This window comes from Danio rerio, chromosome 4 (genome assembly GCF_052040795.2).
Source record: "Danio rerio strain M-AB ecotype USA chromosome 4, GRCz13ab, whole genome shotgun sequence".
In the NCBI taxonomy this organism is placed as follows: Eukaryota; Metazoa; Chordata; class Actinopteri; order Cypriniformes; family Danionidae; genus Danio; species Danio rerio.
Genome location: NC_141024.2, coordinates 12191026 through 12213421, shown reverse-complemented (window position 1 = coordinate 12213421; position 22396 = coordinate 12191026). Strand labels below are relative to the sequence as shown.

The window sequence follows — 22396 nt, the reverse complement described above, 5'->3', positions numbered from 1 at the left end:
TTTGATAGAAAATATTGAGCCATTTTCGTCAACCATTTCAAATAGAAATTTAAAAAAAAAATTTGTATTTAAATTGCATCTTTGAAATACATGTATCATAAACACTGGCCATCTCTGGCAATTAACATAATAAAAATGAGAAATGTTGCTATTAATGCATAAAATATGAATTTTGATTGTATTACCTTATAAAAATGAATAAATAAACAGATAAAATAATTTTATACTTTGTCACCCGCTTTTAAACATAGGTTTTAAAAATTGTTAGTAGCATTTAATTGTTTAAATATAATAAAAATGAATATAATAGTATATTTTTTACATAGATTTTAATAAGGCGCTAGATTTTCCTCCGGGTGCTTCCGTTTCCCCCACAGTCCAAAGACATACAGGTGAAGTGAATAAACTAAATTGGCCGTAGTGTATGTGTGCGCATGTGAGAGTGTATACTGTGGGTGTTTCCCAGTACTGTGTTGCAACTGGTAGGGCATCCGCTGCGTAAAACATATGCTGGATAAGTTGACAGTTCATTCCGCTGTGGTGACTCCTGATGAATAAATAGACTAAGCTGAATAATAAAATAATAATAATAATAATAATTCCTCCCCTACTCTTTTTTTTTTTTTTTTTGAAGGATATCCTGGGATTTTTAATGACCACAGAGAGTCAGGACCTCGGTTTAAAGTCTCATCCAAAAGATTGCGCTCATCGAGCAGTATAGAGTCCTCATCAATATACTGGGGCATTAGGACCCACACAGACCGCAGGTTGAGCTCCCCCTGCTGGCCTCACTAACACCACAAATAAAAAGATAAAATGCTTTTATACTTTGTCACTCCCTTTTAAACTTAGGTGTTTACATTTGCATTTAATCATTTAAATATAATAAAAAATTGTATCATAATTTATTCTATTAATAAGTACAGGTCAAAGTGTGTTTTTAAATGTTTAAATAAAAATATCTTACGCTGAATCATCATCCAAACACCTAAAGCGATTCAGTATACATTATATTCTCAGCTGTTCTATTCTGTTATTACAGGAAGAAAGGTGGACCAAAAATACGGTAAACAATGCTCGGTGAGACACTGTAGATATGCTTTAACATATTCAACTGTTACTCATCATCATTCAGCATCAGTTTTCAACCATTTTATATTTATGTTAAGGATTTTCATCCAGGAAACAGTATTCAATTGTATTCATTACCAATAAACAAGCATGTGGGTGTGTAAGGAACTCAATATTGTTTCATGTTGCTGCAATAATCATTCTCAACCTCTCTGCCCTGGCAAGGTGCTGGTATACACAATCGTGTCTTTATCACAATGACTCAGTTGAATTTCCTGCCAATAAAATGCTTAAATGTACCGCATACACTATCCTGATAATCAGTCTGATGTCAGATACCCTCATTTATTTCCAATTTCCTTGACAAAGCTGGCTTGTTCCACTGGGTTACTGATGTAAAATAACTATGTCACTGTGAAAGTCCTTAGTCATGGTGACTAATGCAAATTGCTTGGTACTCTTTCATATTTCATCAGACTGACAAGAGTGTGTCTTCAGGCTTGGATTTGAATGCCGTTTTGTGATTTGCCAAGCTTGTTGTCGCCGATTTTCTATCAAGATTATATTTGCGTGGCTCCGCTCTGATCATCTTTGCTTCAAGAGCTGTGATTGGCTGAAATCGAGCGATTGGCTGACGGGGGAGCGATGGGGTCATTCGAGTTTGTCTCCATAGTGTAGCATCTCCATAGCAATCTCGAGGTCAGTGTCTGAGAAGGCATGCATGTGTCTTTTTAAATAGACCTCTTGTATTGTACTGTATATTCTTGCAGTCACTAAGCAATCATAATTGGTTAGTTATATAAATGGGGAGGAGGATGAAAGGAAGCAGATGACAAGAACAAAAAAAAAAAAAAATATATATATATATATTTTAGTATGTGTACTTACAGTATTGGGCTTTGAGCATTGGCAGGAAAGCATCCTTTCAGACTTACAGAAGAGGGAATAGGGATGCAGATATGTCTGAACACTGAAGAAGGTGCTTCGAGTGCATCATGTCAGAACGTGTATCATAGTTTCTGGTACGTGGATTCATTTGGCATTAGTATTGCTATAGGAACAAATCTTTTCTGAATCCAAGGACATAAATAGATCAGAATACAACACTGTGTTACGCTCGCTTAAAGGATGCTTATGATCTAAAGCAGTTAAAGTACATTACTGCATGTGAAAATACTTAAAAAAAGTAGCTACCTGTTCATTTTATCTACTCTCTTAAAATGTTGGGTTGTTTTAACCTATAGTTGAGTAAAATATTGACAACCCCATCAGTTGGTTTATTTTTTAAATTATACAAAAAAAAAAAAAAAATCCATGATCTTTGGGTTTGTCCAAATTTTACTGAACTTTGGGTTGATGAAACATTTCATTTTTGGTACTTAAGTATACATTTATGGCACTTAAGAAGGCATTATAATTATCTTATTGATAATTATAATATAATCTCTTATAACATCTCTCATATAATATCTCATAACATAATTGAGCTAACTGTGAGCAGACACAGACAGAAAAAGTATTACAGTATTTTACAGAATTTATATTACAGTATATTACAGAATTTTTTTATGACACTGTATAACAATAACTAATATTTTTACAGTACTGTGACAGTTGGTTTTAGTGTTATTGTTGGGGTAGGCTTTTAAAAAATACTATTTATTGGGTAATTTAATAGATTGCATAAATAATACTCGGTACAACTACTGTTTTTACATTACTGTGACGGTTGGGTATAAGGTTGAGGTGGGGCAAGACATTAATAAAATACAATAAATGGGAAATTTAATAAATTATATAAATTATTCTTTAAATTATAACCATATCTGATCTTAACAACCCCCCTGGACTGCACATTTTGCATGTCTCCTTTGTCTCACACAATCATTCCAGGTCCTGGAGTGCTAACGAGCTAATGAGTTGAATCAGGTGTGTTTGACTAAGGAGACTTGCACAATGTGCAGTGTTCAGGGACTCCAGACTTGAGAACCACTGCAGTAAGGTAATACATATTGCGTAATACATTTACAGTGTTTATATGCTTTAAGATCCATAATATATCCACTGTCTATTTTTTTTCCAGATGTTTTTACAATTAGTTTTAAAGAGATATCCAATTTAAAAAGTTGCATGCTGTGGTGATATTAGACTCTTGTTCTGTATGTATGGTCAAGCTATAGTATTATTAATATATAGTAATATAGTATAGTATTAGTAAATATTAAATGTAAATAGTGCATACTTTTTGTAGAGTTATCCTTGTCAATGTCAGTCAATTGTTAAATATACATATAAGTTTATATAAGTTTTATACATATATATATATATATATATATATATATATATATATATATATATATATATATATATATATATATATATATATATTATAGCTTAAAGGGGCTAATGATTTTGTCCTTAAAATGGTGTTTAAAAAATAATAACTGTTTTTGTTCTAGCCGAACTAAAACAAAAAAGACTGTCCAGAAGAAAAAATATCATCAGACATGCTGTAAAAATTTCCTTGTACTCTGTTATACATTATTTGGGAAATATTTAAAAAAGAAAAAAAATTTAAAAGGGGGCTAATAATTCTGACTTCAACTGTAAATATAATTTGTCAAGCAGATCAAAATCAAGCCTTTCATCAGCGTTGTCCTTTAATCAAAAAACAACCGATTCCTGTCTTAGAACAGCTTTGATCAACTTTTTTGATCCACATCAAATGTTGACTACTGTAAATATTCACAAAATTCAATATATAGTATATAAATATTTCTAAACTACCACTGCACTAAATACATCTAAAGTGCTAAACATCTCAAAAACTATTGTAAATTCTTAATTGCCTATATAAAAGAAAGTAAATGACATGCTGGGAGCTTTGTGGTAAAACAAACTGATCTGCTTGATCTAAACAAATCAAACCACTGGGATATCTCGCCACGTTAAGTAAGAAGCCACATTTGATCACTTCCTCTGCTAGTACGACTTTGTACAATGCAAAGTCCCCCCCCCCAAAAAAACGTATTTCTGGAAAAAGATGCAAATATTGTATATAGCTGAGCTTTACACAACTGAAAAAACATGTATGTTGGTTTTCTGTAAAGCTAGACCACAGATGAGCTGGCTTTTCCACAGAGATCAGAATGTGTTTTGTTTCATGTATAATGCACAAATATCTGCAATGACACGTCTGTTAGCTGGTTTCGCAATGGCTACTATAATTTGTTCAGCTGTTTTTCATCACAATGCCTTACGGATTCTGAATCGAGTGATGCGTCTGTTTCTCCAGAGACTGCTGAGCATTAGCTGCGTATGAAAATGAGTCGTGACAGCGGATGTGGGAACTGACCGAATAATGTGACTCACAAGCGGTCAACACCCATTTTCCACAGTATTTTTGCAGTACAGCTAATCTTCCACTATTCTCGAAATAATTGTATATGGAATAACTGTCCTTCTTGGAATAAAAACGGCTTGATTGTTTAAAGTGAAACGCTGCAGGCAAAAGCAATGTTTTTTATGCACCTGTCAAATTTAATTGATTTTGGAATTTTGGGGATTTTTTTCAGTTTGAAAAAAAAAAGCGAAATATACTTCACACTTGAGAATTTATGTCTACAATTTATTTCCAGTTTTTGGAAATATGCTCATTATATAATAATCAAGGAACTTTGCTGCTGTACCATGGTACCATGATATTATGCAGCACTTTTTCATAGTTAACAAGCTGCAGACTATTTTCTGGCACTGTTGCATCCATTGCAGCAATGGTACTGCAGCAAAGTTCCTTGATTATTACACTGCAATAAGACTATAGTTCCTGCAATAGAAAATTAACCTAGAATAAGCCTATATTAGCCTAAAAAATAGCAACTTTTCATTTTCTGTCTTTCTTAGTACATGTAGCTGGGTGGCAAATAAAGAAGACACAAAACAAGCAAGTAAAAATTGTTTTAAATGGGGGTTTTATCTGACTGCTGTTTAATAAAAAAAGATTACAGCGGTCGAAGGGAGCACAGCGAAATAAGCTCCTTGAAAACAAATTGTCTCAAAAATAGAATAAAAAATATTTTCTTTATCCTACACTGAAATACGGCAGTGCTATTGTACAAAAAAAAAAGAAATAAAAGCATGTTAACACAGCCAATTTAACCTAATATCAAACAATTTGAACATTTTTGATGAAATATACATTATACACACATGCATCACCACACGAGATACCTTATTTTATAGAACTAAAAATAATACTCTATCAAATTCCAAGAAACAGTAAATAAACTTGGTATATAACATGAAATGATAAACTTAAATTAGAAATCCTGATTACTATTCAACATGAAGTCCGCTAGATTGTACACAAGCCAAGTCATCTACAAAGATGTGCAAAATCAATGTCCATTAAATGTCATCTTTGGGTTTAACAATTGTATAATAAAGTTTTTAAGAAAGTATTTACCCCAAAACAACGTTTTTCCACGACGATCACAGCTCGTCACACACAGCTCACCACGATGCAAACATGGCTTCTCTGCTCAGTCACGCAGGCGCGTGCACACAACCTGCCCGCCAACACACACATCGCGAGACAAGAACGGACATCTCTTAAAGGGGCCGTGGTCAATTTTCAGCATAACATATAAGAACTGGATTTATGCCTCTGGCCACATACACAATATAACAACAGAAGTGTAGAGGTTTAAATTTGAAAATTATCAAAACTCTTTCTAGGATTTTTTAAGCAAGATGCTACCAGTGTAATCAAAGTCAGTGATTCATGTCAAGCTAAAAGTGCTCCTGCCGGACCCAGAGATCAGCTGAATTAATTTAAAAATGGTTCACCTCAACTTTTTAACTTGAGGTGACTATGAAAATAAAATGAGCCTATTTCCCAAAAACTGAAGTGTTCCTTTGAAGGCATTTTTCTCCTTCACTGAGCCATAAATCTCAGCAGCACTTACTGTACATAGACAAAACTTTACATGTATATTCACATCTACAGAAATGCTGGAGGCTTTTAACCCCGCCATTAGGTATGCACAAGGGTAATGGTGGAAATTGGGCAACTGCTGACTAAAGGAAAAGTAAAGAGGGGAGACATCTACAGGGGCAGCATGGAATAGAGAAGGGTATGAGAATGGAGGTTAAGGGGGGCACTTTAAATACTGGAACTACATACAAAACCATTACTACATTTCATGCAGGAGAAGAAACCTGAAGGGGATTGAAGACTGTGTAGCTAAGCAGCATCTGATGGTGGTCTGTAGGATGACTTCGGAGAAGGAGAGGAGAGTAAGGACTGAACAAAAAGATAGTGGGAACTGAAGGATGAAGGCTGTGTTTGAGATTCAGTGGAAGAGGTTAGATGTGGTCTAGGTCAGTGGTGTCCAAACTCAGTCCTGGAGGGCTGGTGTCCTGCAGATTTTAGCTCCCAACTTGCCTCAACACACCTGCAAGAATGTTTCTAGAAAGCCTAGTAAGAGCTTGATTAGCTAGCCCAGGTGTGTCTGATTGCGGTGGGAACTAAACTTTGCAGGACACCGGCCCTCCAGGACCGAGTTTGGACATGTCTGGTCTAGGTGGTGGTGAAGATGTGCTGGATATTTGGGCAACTACTGCAAAAGTAATAAGGAAGACAGCTAGGAAGGAACTTGGTGAGATATCTGGAAAAAGAAAGGAAAACAGAGAGATGGAATGAGGAAGTGCAGGGAAAAATAAAGAGAAAGAGTTTGTTGAAAGAGTATTGGGACAGGCAGAGAGAGGATGAAGTGGGCAGAAATAGAATGAGATGCAGCAACAGGAGAAGAGATGTGGCAAAAGCAAAGAAAAAGGCATATGTGGCGTTTAAGATTTGTACCAATTGGTTAGGTAGAAAGACCAAGCTGGGAACTATGTGCCCCAAGTTATGGCAATAAAGGTCGCAGATGAAAATGTGTTGCCTCGTGAGGAGAGAAGGTTTATAGAAAGGCAGATGGACAGCAATGGAGAAGTACTGTAGGGGTACTGGTTACCACATAAACACAAAGTCAAAACAGTTCTTGATTGATCTGACAAAGCGTGGTTGTGAATAGAAATGTGATCTATTTCTATTCAGTATGCAGTTTCACTAGTTGTCGATTCATCTGGTCCGTGAGAAATGTTTAGGGTTTTTACAAAGACAGTCATATCTCAAGTGTAAAAATTGGTAGCTAATGTTTGATTTTTGCAGACCTGCAGCAAAGGAGTACAAAAGTTGATCGGCCAAGTCGTAGGCCAAGGAACAACACTATGGGTGCAATACTTGCTTTTAGAATGCTGATGGAGAAGTGTAGAGAAGGGGTTGCATTGTGTGTTGGTAGAACAGATGGTCATCAACACTGTTCCTGGAGACTTAACTGACTTAATGCAGTTTTCTGCCTTAACCCTGATCAAACTCACTTGTCTATAATTAACAAGTGCTGCTTCGGGTCCTAATTAATTGGTTTAGTTATGTTTGATCAGAGTTGGAGCTGAAATAAAGTGACAAGAGCTGTGAACTGGGGCAGTACTTTCCAAAAGGTACACATTTGTACCTAAAGCATCAATGGCCAACCCTGTTGCTGGAGATCTGCCTTCCTGCAGATTTCAGTTGCAACCCATATCAAACACACCTGCCTGTAATTATTAAGTGCTGTTCAGGTCCAAATTGATTGGTTCAGGTGTGTTTGTTCAAGGTTGGAGCTGAAATCTGAAGGAAGGTTGATCTCCAGGAACAGGGTTGAGCCTCCCTGCCCTAAACAATCCATATTGGAAACTCAATGATACATATTAGTACCTAAAAAGTACAAAAGTGTACCTCTTGAAATTTCAAAGTAATGAAATGTTCTATTATGGTACCAATATAGGTATTTTAGATACAAATGTGTACCTTTAGAAAAGAATTCCCCCAGTGGCAGCTCTTGTACCTTTATTTCTGAGAGTGCAGGATCAGGGTTGAGGATCTCTAATCTAAAGGAAGCATACAGCAGGGTGCCAAAAGAGGAAGTCAGGGGTAGTAGAAATGTGAGGGTGCTGTGGTACGTGTATGTGGACAGTGTGAAAGCAATGAAGTGTGCTGTAGGGATGACACACTGGTTGAAGGTAGACATAGGATTGCATCAAGGATTGTATCTCATTCCTGTTTGCAGTTGCGATGGACAGGTTTACAGAGGTCACAAAGAAGTCTCCATGGATTATAATGTTTGCAGGTGATATTGTGATTAGTGAGAGGATGAGCTTGGAGAAGTAGAAAAGATAGATGCTTGTGTAAAGGGGAATGAAAGTTAGTAGGAGTAAGACAAACTACATGTGCATGAAGAAGAGGGAGAGCATTGGTGCATTTACAAGGAGTAGAACTGGCAAAGGTGGATGAATTCAAATACCTGTAGTCAACAGTGCAGAGTAATGGACTGTGTGTTAGAGAAGTTAAAAAAGAGAGCAGGTAGGGTGGAATGGGTGGAGAAGAGTGACAGAAGTGATTTTTAATCAAAGGGTATCTTCAAGAGTTGAAAGGGAAATATTATAAGACCTGCCATGCTGTATGGTTTAGAGAAGGAACTTGGTCCTGGAGGGCTGTTGTCCTGCTGAGATTAGCTCCAACCCTAATCAAACACACCTACAGATTTCTAGTGATCTTGAAGACACTAATTAGCATGTTCAGTTGTGTTTGATTAGTGTTGGTGCTAATTCATCTCCAGGACAGAGTTTGCCCATTCCTGGTTTGGAAACAGTGGCATTGGCAAAAATAGGCAGAGCTGGAGGTGACGGAGCTGGAGTTGCTCAGAATTCCATTGAGAGAGGTGAAGATGGACAGGATTAAATATGGGTTTATTAGAAAGACAGTGCATGTAAAGGCAGGGACACACCAAGCCAAGTTAGTGTCAGTCTGGCTAGTTGGTTTGGTGTGTTACACGTTTCCAATCGTTGTGTTAACATTGGAGCTCGTTAGCTCGATTCAGCATGTAGTATGTTTAGTTTTTCAGCAATGAGTAAGAGTGCGAGATCAAAAACTGAAGTGATGTCGCTAGTAAACTATTAATGAAGGAACACACAAAAGCCCCTTTCACACAGTGATACCGGTAAATATCTGGAAAATTTCCGGAACGACTTTACCGGTATATTCAAAAAAGCGCTGTTCACACAGGCGAGGACGTTACGGAATTTTTCCGGAAAAGAGCATTCACACACACATTCCAAAATACCAGTAAATTCTGACATTATTCACCACAAATGAGCTTTAAACGGCTGCGCTTGTATTTGTAAACATTTGACTAAATTACAAACTCTGTGGATGATCAATATTGTGAACAACTTTCGCAGGATCACTTTCGCATGTCGAGATGTTCATAATATGTGCGTGTGCAGGCGCTCACAGGCTGTTTCACAGGCACACGCAAAGCTTGAAGGTAAACAAACAACGGCTTATCATAAGCATCTCATCGATGATTATTTACACAGTTGGCATTAAGAAGAACATATAAACGTGACCTGACTAACTTCTAGCAGCTAAATGTGTCTGGAAAAATATTCAAAGGCTTTTATTCTCACAAACCGCGCGGACGTAAATGCGTCTGACTGTTGTGATTGGCTAAAGCAGACGTCTCACGTCAGCACGTTCTAGACATGCACGCGCTTATTACGGCAATCTTCCATCTGCATTCACACAGCGCAGCATTCCGGCAAATTGCCGGTAATGTTACAACTTCTCTTTCCGGAAAATAGCCAGAACGAATTTACCGGTATTTTCAAAGAGGACCTGTTCACACATACAACCTTTCCGGAAAATTGGTCTGTATGTGTGAAAGGGGCTAAAGACTGCATCTAAAATCGCCTACTACACACTGCATTTGAATTTACTACACGACCATTAGAAAAGTACATTCTATACAGTACATACTACATCTGCCATTTTGTCATCATCACGTGACCTACCCGCGAGTTACGTTGCTTCACTCCCATTCATGAATTCTCTAACGGGGCATCATTTGATAGCGCATCGTGTATCGAATGCGCACTTTAGAATCTCGCCAAAAGAAGTCATCCAGGCATACTGTTTTTAGCGTATAGTATATAGTATGGAAGTATGCGATTTTGTGATATTGATTATTAGATCATCAGATATATTTGCATAAGTGATTCAAAAACAAGGAAGGACATGAGGTACATACTGTAGGTAGAAGAATAGAGGCCACCAGGCAGGAGGAATAGAGGAAGGGTGAGGAGGAGGTTTGTGAATGTGGTGAGAGAAGATATGCATAGTGGTTTGATAGAGAGAGGCTGATGTAGAGAGCAGGGTGGTGTTGAGACGGATGATCTGCTGTTAAGACCCCCTAATAGGAGCAGCCAAAAGACTAAAAAGATGTGCTGAAGGGTTTTACTGAGGGATTTCTACATGCATAATATGCCTGAATATTCTATAAACTATATTTTATTCTACAAAAAATGACAATTTTTTTTTTCTGGATGTTTACACTATTTTATGAGTTACTGAGTTATAACAAGATTTCCAAAATCCCCTCTAAAGTGTCTAAAAAATAAAAAAAAACTAAAAAATACATAAGACTTTATCCACTCTTCAGATTTCTTTTAACAAATGTAAGCAAATGAGTGCACATTTTAAAAAAAAACTGTGGTCTTATTTGCCTATTTAAGCAACTAGAACTACAAAAAAAGTTAGCAATTCTTAAATCAAATGAGGAAGTATGGTGATTTTTTATCAGGCTGGGGGATTTCCTACCGCTAGATTCGATTACAATCATTAACCCAGTCTCTAAACACACTCTAGAACAAACCTCATTAATTTTGAGTCATAGATTATCGCTGCACTTATAAAGAAAGGGTTTTTTTAGCTTTCAGTTTTTTTTCTGAAGCTGTAAATGTTTCTAGTTTGATCGAGGAGGTCTGTTCTTATTTTCCATGATCTAAATAGATACTTCTTTTCGTTCTTCTGTTAGCTATCTCGGAGACGTGTAAAGATCTGTCGGTATAATTTATTAATCAGAGCCCATTGTCGCTGTCTATATGGGATTTGCCGCTGTAAGACAAATCCTGCTCTCATTTCAAGCAAACACTGACATGATCGAATAGATGTAGATTGCCGTTAACTGACAAACCGTTTAGGTATTAATTAGGTTGCAAAACGACTCAATCAGAAACTGTCCAGTCATCAGATTTAAACCAAGACAAGCGTTAAACAAATGTGGCTTTGTGACGACTTTCGGTTGTATTATAATGTGTCCTTTTAGGGTGTGACTGCGGATAGGTTTAGTTGGGTTTCTATGGCTCATATTTAGAGATTGGTTACCCTAAGCACATGAATGACACCTCAAATCATTAGTTCATTAATCATTACATTTCATAATGCTTTAAGGTCCATTTTAAACTGCCGAATTTTAAGTAAGAGAACTTTGACAAATGGTTTAAGACTTTTATTTGTACTTATTATTTATATTTTCCCCTAATTAAATTGTAAGAGATATAAATATTTTTACATTTTTAAGAAGTTACATATTTTGTGGTTGGGTCATTTTGATCTGTACATGTGTGGTATTGGATTAATAACAAAAATATTATTAGTGAAATCGATTTCCCCACTCATTTCTCATGTTTTGGGATAGAATTTTGGAGAAAATGTCAAAAATAATGTATATGAAATAAAAAAGTGGCCTGTTTTTAGACACATTTATATTTATTTATACACCAAACCATTGTTTTATCCTCAAGATATCAACATTTTTCATGTCCAAATAGACTTATACAGATGGATTGCTAAGTAAGCAGATCTATACGATTCCCTGGCAAAAGACGAAAAAGGTGAAAAAGTTCCACAGGATTATTTTAACAATATCTATAACCAAAATAATGTATAATCTTGTGTTTTCTGAACCAAAAACCACCAACTTAAATAACCACCTTGCAATGTCCTCACAAACCACTCAACAACTGCAAAACACCACCACAGAATCAGTTTTGACCGCCTTAGAAACCACATGGCAACTGCCCTGGCATTGGCTTACACAATATGCAGTTATGATTTAGAAACTATGGTAGATTGAAAAGAATTAAATAAATACATATTCAAAGGTGCACAAAAAAAGACCTTGCGTGGTTGTGAAAAGAAATGTCCCCAATTCATAATTATTATGCAGTTTAACTGGTCAATGCTGATTAATCTGGGCTGTGATGAATGTTCAGGGTTTTTATAAAGCCAGTCATAGCTCAAGTAATGTGAAAAGTGGTAGTTCATATTTGAATTGTAAAAAATAAAGGTGACAGTATGGAGTTGTATAAAGGTTTCAGACACAAAAAACTTTCAGTGAAAAGAACCATTTCTAGCATGAAGAACATTTGAATAATCTAAAAAACTTTTGTGTAAAGGAGGCCACATGATGGCTCAGTGGTTAGCACTGTTGCCTCACAGCAAGAAAGTCGCTGGTTTGATTCCCTGCTGGGTCAGTTGGCATTTCTGTGTGGAGTTTGCATGTTCTCCCCGTGTTGGTGTAGATTTCCCTCATAGTCCAAAGACATGTGCTGTAGGGTAATTGAATACACTAAATTGGCTGTAGTGTGAGTGACTGAGTGTGTTTGGATGTTTCCCAGTACTGGGTTGCAGCTGGAGGGGCATTTGGTGTGTAAAACATATGCTGGATAATTTGGCGGTTCATTGCGCTGTGGCAACCCCTGATGAATAAAGAGACTAAGCCGACTTTATTTATTACTTCAGACTGTTTCAACTCACTTTTTTACTGAGGTGACACTGCTCAAAAATAGTATCAATTGGTAAAGTTTTGCTTTAAGGCTCTTACAGGATTTTCCCCATTTGAAAATATCTTGGTACCTTAAAGGCAAGATTAAATTATAAATTCTAAGTATAGTTTTAATACAAGTTCATTTGTCTATCTTTAATATTTGTTGAATACCAGTTAAATTTCATGCATCACGCAGAAACGAGTAAACTTGTTTAGGGGCGGAATAGTCATGTTGGAAATATAGTATGTGATTTTATTAGCCAAGTATTATTAGCAAATAAACTTTCAAAAATGAACTTTTATCATTTGCAGTGCTTTGCTCAATCGACATCCACTGCCAGTGCATTACTGTCTACATGGTGTTTGCTTGTTTTATGATTGAGGAATGAAAGTGAGCCTTAACAGAGCTTAACATGCTTAAGTTTGTTCTCTTGTTTTGAAAAAAAATAAATCAAAGAAGTGATCCTTTCCTTGTCAGGCTGAATCTAGCCATTAAAACAAATCTTTTATTAAGGGTGTGTAATTAATGACAGAATTAACATTTTTGGGTGAATTATCTCTTTAACCTGTAAGATCTACATTCATCTTTAATACACAAATAAAAATATTTCTGATGAAATCCTAAAGCTCATGAAAAAATTCAGAGATGTTCAAAGCCCATAAATTTATCAAGAAGATTGCCAAAACAATCCACATTTTATCAGTGGTTCAGCTGTAATTTGGGTATTTTGTGTTGTTTTATTTGCACATTAAAAACATTTTAGTGCCTTTATAAAATGATGCGTAACACTTCATTTTGATGAACCATTTGAGTATTAGTAGACTGTCTGCTTAATATCTGTTGATACTTCTTCTTTAACAGACATTTGACTGACTATAAGAAACTTTGCAAGTACATGTCAACTTATACTAACCCTAATCCCAACCTAACAGTCTACCTATAATCTAATGAGAATTAGTTGGCATGTAGATGCAATGTAAATTCAACAAACAGACCATCAAAATAAAGTGTGACCAAATTAGAATTTGAACCACTGGCACACTTTTATTTATTTGCTTATATATCTCTGGGTGAATTTTATGACCCTTGCTGTGTCTGAAAGAGTCAGAGAACTCTTAGATCTCATTAAAAATATGTTTGTAAAGACATTATAATTATTGTCTGAAGATGAATGAAAACCTTCGAATGTCATGAGTAACTAATGACAGAATTTTCATTTTTTAGGGAGTGAGCTATCCCTTTAAGTCTCAAGTCAATGTCCTGCCCTTCTTAAATGTTGTTTTTCCACTGCGGCTGCTGTTGTTGTTGTTGTTGTTGCTTAAACATTGGCCAATTTGAGTTAGGCTGATGCAATTCAATGTCATGAATGAGAATCAAATTACTTTCTAAACACCTCTTGTGTCATCACATCTGATTCTCTCAAGGGACGCACATACAAATCTCAAAATATAGACTAGATCAAGCAGGTTGCTCCTGTTCTTATAATCCATTCAGATCTATGTTTTAAGCCTGAACAGATACATAGCCCCCCGGTTTCACAGACAAGGCTTAAGCCTAGTCCTAGACTAAAATGTAAGTCTGAGCTGTTTCAACTGAAATAAAATTGCACTGATTGATTTTTAAATATATCAGTGCCTTTATTTTGTTTCAAGATACACACCAATAATGTTTTTTTTCTAAGCATGTTTGGAAAAATTACTTAAATGTACTAAATGAACTATGGCCTAATCCTGGCTAGTCTAAGCCCTGTCTGTGAAACCGGGCCAGCATGTAATTTAGCTCAGCTTAAGTGCTGTAATGCAAAAATACATATCTTTCTCATATCTTGTGTAAGTGTTTTTAAGAAATATAACTATTTGAAACATTACATGGGGCGTGTTTAGGTCAATTGGAGTTGTACATAATGTACACAGTGTCAAAGAAGATGTTATGCTAGATAAAAAAAAAACATTACATTTGCAAAAATATATTTAGTCTTTTCTCTTCATCACACACACACACACACACACACACACACACACACACACACACACACACACACACACACACACACACACACACACACACACACACACACACACACACACACACACACACACACACACACACACACACACACAAACACACACACACACACACACACACACACACACTTTAAGCACTGTATTTTGTTCATAAACATGTATGTGTGTTTAAAACCTGTAAGTGCCATCTGAAAATTTCTTAGCATTTTTCTCAGCCTCTTATGTCTTGATTCAGTAATTTCACTTCTATGGCAAAGAATAGGTTGTTTTCATCTATTTAAACGTGAAATGACCATACCTGCCAACATTTGTCTATGAAAATCCGGAATACTTCGGGGGAGTGGTGGGGATGTCTAGGTGTTGGGGGTGAGGTGTCTGAATGACACAGCTAAGTAACTGTACTATGCACTGGGATTTAGGCAACCGATGCGTTTGGATACTATACGAAAGTCGGCGATCCGGGGGTGTTATAGATTGTACCAAAAAGGAGGTGGTTAGGGTGAAATTACGCGAGTTTTCCGGGAGAAATAACAAAACGGGAGGGTGTCGGGAGATGAGTCTGAAATACACGGGACTCCTGAGAAAAACAGTGTTGGCTGAACATAAACATAAGAGGCAGAGAAAAAAATGCACATTGTAGAAGAAAATGCATTTAAATTCTTCATGCACATTTAGGCCTGTCACGATAAGGGATTATTGTTGTGCGATATATTGTCACTGAAATTGTTGCGAAAAGTGATAATATTGTCATTTTGAGATCATTTTGATATTATAATGATTATATAAGAGCATAATAATGCAAATAGCCACTAATAGATTCTATAACTTGATGTTAAAAAGATAAATGTCCTATTATATATACTATTATATATACTAAATGTCGGTCCAATTTTAAAATTTGACACTGGTGAGAATGTAAATGTCGTTGTAATATGGCTTAATTGTTATTTGTGAATTTGTAAATATATTGCAATGGCAAAAATGATTGAAGTCATCTTCAAATATTGCACGATAAGTCGATATATTGATCATTGTAAGAGGCTTATGTACATCTATTGACAGCTTTCGTAGCTTTTGTTTGGCAACATCTCAGAGTTGTTTTATTATTATTATTTTTTTTAAGTATGTATATTTCAAAGATTCTGCCTGTCTGTTTATCTTACCACAACTTTTACAGCTTTAAATGTTTAAACATTAATGGGAAGTTGCTGATCAGATAAATGCAGTCGTAGTTGAGAAACATTTGACTTAAGTAGCCAGCAAGCATTTTTGGTTTCTAAAAGATGTCTAATAGATGTCTAACAGACATCTAAACATAGTCGTCTTGGCTAAAACAAGGCTAAATTTGGGCTGTGAAAGATCTAATAGCCTAAACTAGACTACTCATCAAATAAACAGAAATGAATGACTACACATATACAGTCTGTCTAATCTGTCTATTTGATGACTACTCTAGTTTTGGGCTATTCTTAGACGTCTATTAGATTATCTCTGACAGCCTAAGTTTAGCCTTGTTTTAGCCAAGCTGTCTACATTTAGATGTCTATTAAATGTCTATTTAACACACAGTTGTTTGCTGGGTAAGGCTGTTTACTAAAGTGATTCTTTGAGGCCGAATGGATTTGAAATGCAAACACATTTTGAATATTGAGGGTTAAGTTTGCCAGTTTTCTACCTGCTTTAACCGTGTGGGAGTTTTGCCGACCTATTGTCAGACTCACCATTGTATGTTTATATCCAGATGTGTGCTGCAGTGCGCTTTGCCTGGTTGTGCAACCAGCATGAATCATTGGGCAATAGGTCATAAAAATAGTTATTCAAAGGAGAACTACACAAGACACTGGACTTTGGAGACCACAGGAGAAATTGCACAGCTGTACCTGTGGCGGTGTGTGTGCGCAAGTGTGTCTTAACAGTTTCATTACCAGAAGAATAGTTGCAACGCAACTGAAACAGAGAATGAGAAGACGCAGAGAGTGATGCGAGAGCTCATTCGAAAAGGGGAAACAGCAATGAACACTTGTCTGTTCTGTTCTCTCTCTTTCTAGCACTTCATGTTCAGCATGACTGGATGGATTGAGGAAGACAGAGTGGAGAAAGACAGAGGTGAGTGAACAACATCCACACACATTTCAGTCTGTTTTTTTTTCTTCCCTATTGGCTGGAGTGTTTACGACTCTTGGACTGACATGGGCTGAGGCTCCTGATTTCCCTTAGGTCTTTTTTATATTGACACAATCATAGTTTGTTGATGAGAGTTGTGGTGCTTTGTATATACAAACTGGCTAAGTGATTGTGGTGAAAACCTTGTGACAGTTTTGATAACACTTTTGTATAATTTAAAATGCGATTATATTATACTCAGTCAAACTTTTCAGCTGAGAAATGACAGCATGCTCAATGCATTCATGGTTACAGTATGTCATATGTCAACTTATGTCATGTTCACCTTTTTAAAGAGCACACGAAAGCTCCTAAAATATTAGATGAGCTATCTTTGAAATGTCAAACACTTCCTCTGTTTGTTCCAAGCCTGTTTGAGTTCCTTATTTCAATTTAATCTAAAAGAAAATATTTAGAAAAATGTTGGGGAAACATTTTTTTTAATGGATGTCAATGGCTACTGGTTTCCAAAATATATGTGTCATTTAAAAGAATAAAAAAATCATGGTTTCAATGGTTTGGAACCACTTGGGGTGAGCAAATAGTGTCGCAAAATCGAGAAAATTGTATATAACATAAATGATATAAGCTGCTTTATGCATTGATGCAATGCTTTTGTAGCACGAATGCATCATTTATGTATTTGGAGAAACGTCTGAGGCAATTTCATTCAATCTAAGTAGCTGAATAGACTCTCAAACTGTAAGAGAGAACAAAAAAGTTGTGTGGAGTCAATAAGTTCATGTGTGTGAGTGTGTGTTTGTGGTTAGAGTGACATGCACAGTCTGAACGGAAGAGAAAGGGCTTTGATGAACACTACCGAAACGCATGATTGGCTAAATGACGTGTCTATCAACTCATGTTTTGTTTGTGGTTGGTTGGTGTGTCCCTGGCCGCGTGCCAGACCTCCTGCGGGGATTTTGCCGCTTTCTTAGGAATCAATGTGCTGTCGTCTGGGGTTTCCGGGGGACGAGGCCTCTCAATCTTTTGAATCTCTTTTCTTGTTTATGACATATCTGCAATGACAAGTTGAGTCAGAGAGGTGGTTTTGTCACTCGACTGAAGGTTTGGAAGGTTAATGAGAAGTACTGCACAAGCTGATTCAGTAGAGAAGCTGTTCAGATATATGTATATGCAAATTAGGTGATGACAGACTGAAGTGGGAGGGGTTTTTAGTTTAGGGGAATGTAGTTTGTGCAAATGTAAATTGTGTTAGGGACAGAAGTTCTGTAGTGGACAGGAGTATATAATATAATATAATATAATATAATATAATATAATATAATATAATATAATATAATATAATATAATATAATTAAAAATAATATTATAAAATAAAATAAAATATGATAAAATATAATACAATACAATATAATATAATATAATATAATATAATATAATTAAAAATAATATTATAAAATATAATAAAATATGATAAAATATAATATAATATAATACAATTTAATATATTATCATATAAAAATATAATATAATTAAAAATAATATAATATAATATAATATAATATAATATAATATAATATAATATAATATATAATATAATTAAAAATAATATTATAAAATAAAATAAAATATGATAAAATATAATATAATATAATACAATTTAATATAATATCATATAAAAATATAATATAATTAAAATAATATAATATAATATAATACAATATAACTTAATATAATATAATATAATATTACATGATATAATATATGATATAATATAATAAAAAATAATACAATTACATTTTATCTAAAATAAAATAAAATACAACATTCTAAAATAAAATAAACATAAAATAAAATAAATAAATACAATAAAAATAAAATATGGTATAAAATAATATAACATAATATATTACCATTAATTATTATTTACATCACTTTACATTACCTGTATAAGCACACTGTTAACAATTTCCTATAGAAGCAGTTTACCAGTAACTTACTGTAAATCAATTACAGCAAAAATACTGTATTTACATTAACAGCATCTTGATTATCGTGATGTATATGTATTTAATGTATTGTATATCTTTACTGTAAAGTATTTTACTCTTTACAGTATTTAATATTTAATATGAACTTTATATGTAATATAACCTGTATTTTACTGTTATGCTGTATGTATATGTATTTACAGTATTGTATATCTTTACTCTAAAAATACAGTAATTGTCACAATGCAACTTTAAAATACAATAACATACTTCATAACAGTAAAATACCGTTCATATTACATATAAAGTTCATATTAAATACCGTGTAATTAAACAAAAATCCTTAACAGCGTATATATAGACAGACAGACATCTTTAGACTTCTTTTTATCGGTGTGCTGTCACTTTAAGAGCATGTAAAAAGCTCATGTATACAAAGGGAAGAAACGGTAATGGGAAAAGTGACAAGGATAAATTATGAGAAAGTATGGAAAATCAGAGAAACCTGGAGTCCTGTCGAGGCAGGGGTGAAGGTGACGCCAAAAAAGAACATTCTTTGGCCGGCTGATGGTTGTTGTAAAAAGACACTCAAGAACACAATGTTCAGCTCTCTGTTTGCCAAGAGGGACCGCAATGATAAACACCAATCACGTGTGTCCAGAAAATGTCACTGAGATCCCCTAAAAAAGTGAACAAGAAGTCTGTTTAAGCTTTCAAAAAATCTATTCAGAGTTTTGTGACAGATCCATTCTGTTTTTTTCTTTCTGCTTTTTGTGTATTTATAAGATAAGCATACTGCTTTCTTGACTGACCAGCACACGCTTTTCCCTCAAGATACAGCGTTGGTTATCATTGGCAGCTCTAAACTGAGAGCTTAAATATAGTGTGGTCAGACTTTTTTCATAATACTAATGTAAAGGATTTCAACAAACACCTAATCCTATGCATTATGAGTGTGTAGCATCCATCGTTGTTACAGATAATGATTGTTGTGGTACTGCTTTTCTATATGGCACATCAAAACTATAATACGAGCTTATATATAGGTTCATGGACATGTTCATCTTTAATTCTATTGCGCCTTTACAGTGTAGATTGTGTAAAAGCAGCTTCACATAGAAGATTGTAGTAAATTGAATCAGTGTCAGTCCAGTTTTCAAGAGTTGAAGTACAGTTCAGTAAACACTGAAGAGCAAATCAATCAATGCGTAGCTCCACAGGTCCCGAACTATGCAAGCCAATAGCCACAGCAGCGAGAAAAAAACTTTACCAATTGGCAAAAGTGAAGGGAAAAAAACCTTGAGAGAAACCAGGCTCAGTTGGGCACAACCATTTCTCCTATGGCCTCCTATACACAAGTGTTACTGAATAGAACAGGTGTCAAATCCAGTTCCTGAAGGGTTGCAGCTCTGCACCATTTAGGTCCAACCCTGCTTCAACTCACTTACCTGCAGGTTTCAAACAAGTCTGAAGGACTTAATTGGTTTGATCAGGTGTGTTTAATTAGGATTGGAACTAAACTGTGCAGAACTGTGGCCCTCCAGGAACTGAGTTTGACACCTGTGCACTGTGTGAAAGGTGTCAACCAAGGTGAAACCAAATTAATTACTTTTATTCCTGACAATACATTAAGCTCTTATTACATTTTTTGATCGAAGTGTCTATTTAATGCATCAGAGTCAGCATACCTTAGCAACATTCATGTTAGCAACTTCTCAGCAACAGCCTATGACACGGAGCATCATGAAGGTGGGATTAGCATATGGAAGTACCGGTCAGTTTCTTCAGAAAATGTAAACTAATTTGATCAGCCTTGCAGTTGTTTTACTGACCACAAGATGGCAACACTTAACCAATCTTGTTTTCCTAAAACTTAAAGGGATGGTTCACCCAAAAATGGAAATGTAATCATTTACTCAGCCATCACCACACACAAAAGAAGATACTTTGAAATATTTTAAAAACAAGAACCCATTGACTTCTGTAGTATTTATGATTTCAATGGTTTCCATCATTTGTTTCAGCAAAATGTCTTTTATAATCAACAGGAACCACTTTAGGGTGAGTAAATGGTAAGTGTTTACCATGGATATATACCTAATATGGCACAGCTCACCACAAAATGAAAGTTCAGTCGTCATTCACTCTACACAAAACAAGATATCATGAACAATGTTGGTCTTCCTTCCCAAGATAATATCATCTTTTATGTTCCTCATTAAAAAAGTCAGTCCTACATGATTGGAACCACATTTAGATGTTTCCATGAGCTGTCCATTTAAAGCTGTGAATTCCAATTCTGAAGAGTCCCCAGCCACGGCTATTGATTTAGCCTCCATGGGCTGCTCTAACCATCCTAATCTTGTTAGCATGCAATCTCCACAACAGAAACTTAAGACATTTTCTGAGCTTAAATGCCAATGAGATTGTGAAAATGCTATTATGATGAAAACATGACGGTGTGTGTGTGTGTGATCCAGTGCCGCAGTGTCATTACCCAGAGCTGAGGGACCGCTCAGCAGTGACAGGCCTTTTAATGAGCCTATTAAGAGAACAGCAAAGACCAGGCTAATACCAGCCGTCATTAGTGACACAGCGGACACAGCACACCCTGGGGAGAGGCTACTTTTGGCAGGCACACTGGGATGGCCAGGATAGGTTGGTTTGGTGTTAACTGGCATCTCCCTGGCATTCAGAAACAGGATGGGCGTTCTCTCATGGCTGCTGTGGTAATTGCTCGGTACGCCAGAAATGTTGTTTTACAACCATCAGGCACAGACCAGAGCGTTCTGTTATAACCGCCTATGTGGGCTGCCCGTCACACAGCATATCTGCATTCGCTTAATGTGGGTTTGGCCTTGCTGGGTTTTATTGGCTTAACAGGAGTATAAACTCGGCAAGGTTGATGCTGTATAGTTCTCTTCTCTCACAGCTCTGAGCTCTGTTCAGCTCGCTGAATAGAGGTTTTTACTGTACTGCTCTTTACAACAAACTCCTCATTCCTTGAAAGCCATCTACCGCCTACATTGACGTGTACGGACTTCAACTGGATTTATTTGACTTCCTAACTAGTGCAGTTTTATTAGAAGCATTTGAAAGGGGTGCTGATTATGTGTATAATATATCTATATAATGTGTTCTGACTTTATAGTCTTAGCATGAATGAATGCTTGATGAAAAAACATGCAGCTCCTAATAGTTATAGAGTTGGAGTTGTGATCATAAGGTGTGTGTTCATGGTGTGTGTGTGTGTGTGTGTGTGTGTGTTCACTGCTGTGTGTGTGCACTTGGATGGTTAAAATGCAGAGCACAAATTCCGAATATGGGTCACCATACTTGGCCACGTTACAACTTTCACTTTAAAAGGCAGACTACAGGAGATATGTCCAGCTGCAGACCTGCAGATCCACACACGTTTCAGCACACACAATCTAG

General features: G+C 35.8%; 2 protein-coding genes across 13 annotated transcripts in view; one reads left to right on the top strand and one right to left on the bottom strand.

Annotated features, from left to right (window-relative positions):
• Positions 1-22396, top strand: part of LOC147844648 (uncharacterized) — an 88836-nt gene that overhangs the window by 27120 nt on the left and 39320 nt on the right. For all 10 annotated transcript variants that reach the window (XR_015482813.1, XR_015482810.1, XR_015482812.1 and 7 more), the window contains one exon: positions 16895-16952. Coding sequence is in view for 1 of the 10 variants with exons in the window: in XM_087248090.1 (XP_087104216.1) it covers positions 16895-16952 (58 nt within the window). In the remaining 9 variants the exon portion in view is untranslated. The remainder of the gene's footprint in view (positions 1-16894; positions 16953-22396) is intronic.
• The window catches only part of asb13a.2 (ankyrin repeat and SOCS box containing 13a, tandem duplicate 2), a 169571-nt gene continuing 164610 nt past the window's right edge, over positions 17436-22396 (bottom strand). For all 3 annotated transcript variants that reach the window (XR_015482109.1, XR_015482110.1, XR_015482111.1), the window contains 2 exons: positions 19467-19641; positions 17436-18025 (listed from right to left, as the gene is read on the bottom strand). The gene's annotated coding sequence lies outside the window, so the exon portion shown is untranslated. The remainder of the gene's footprint in view (positions 18026-19466; positions 19642-22396) is intronic.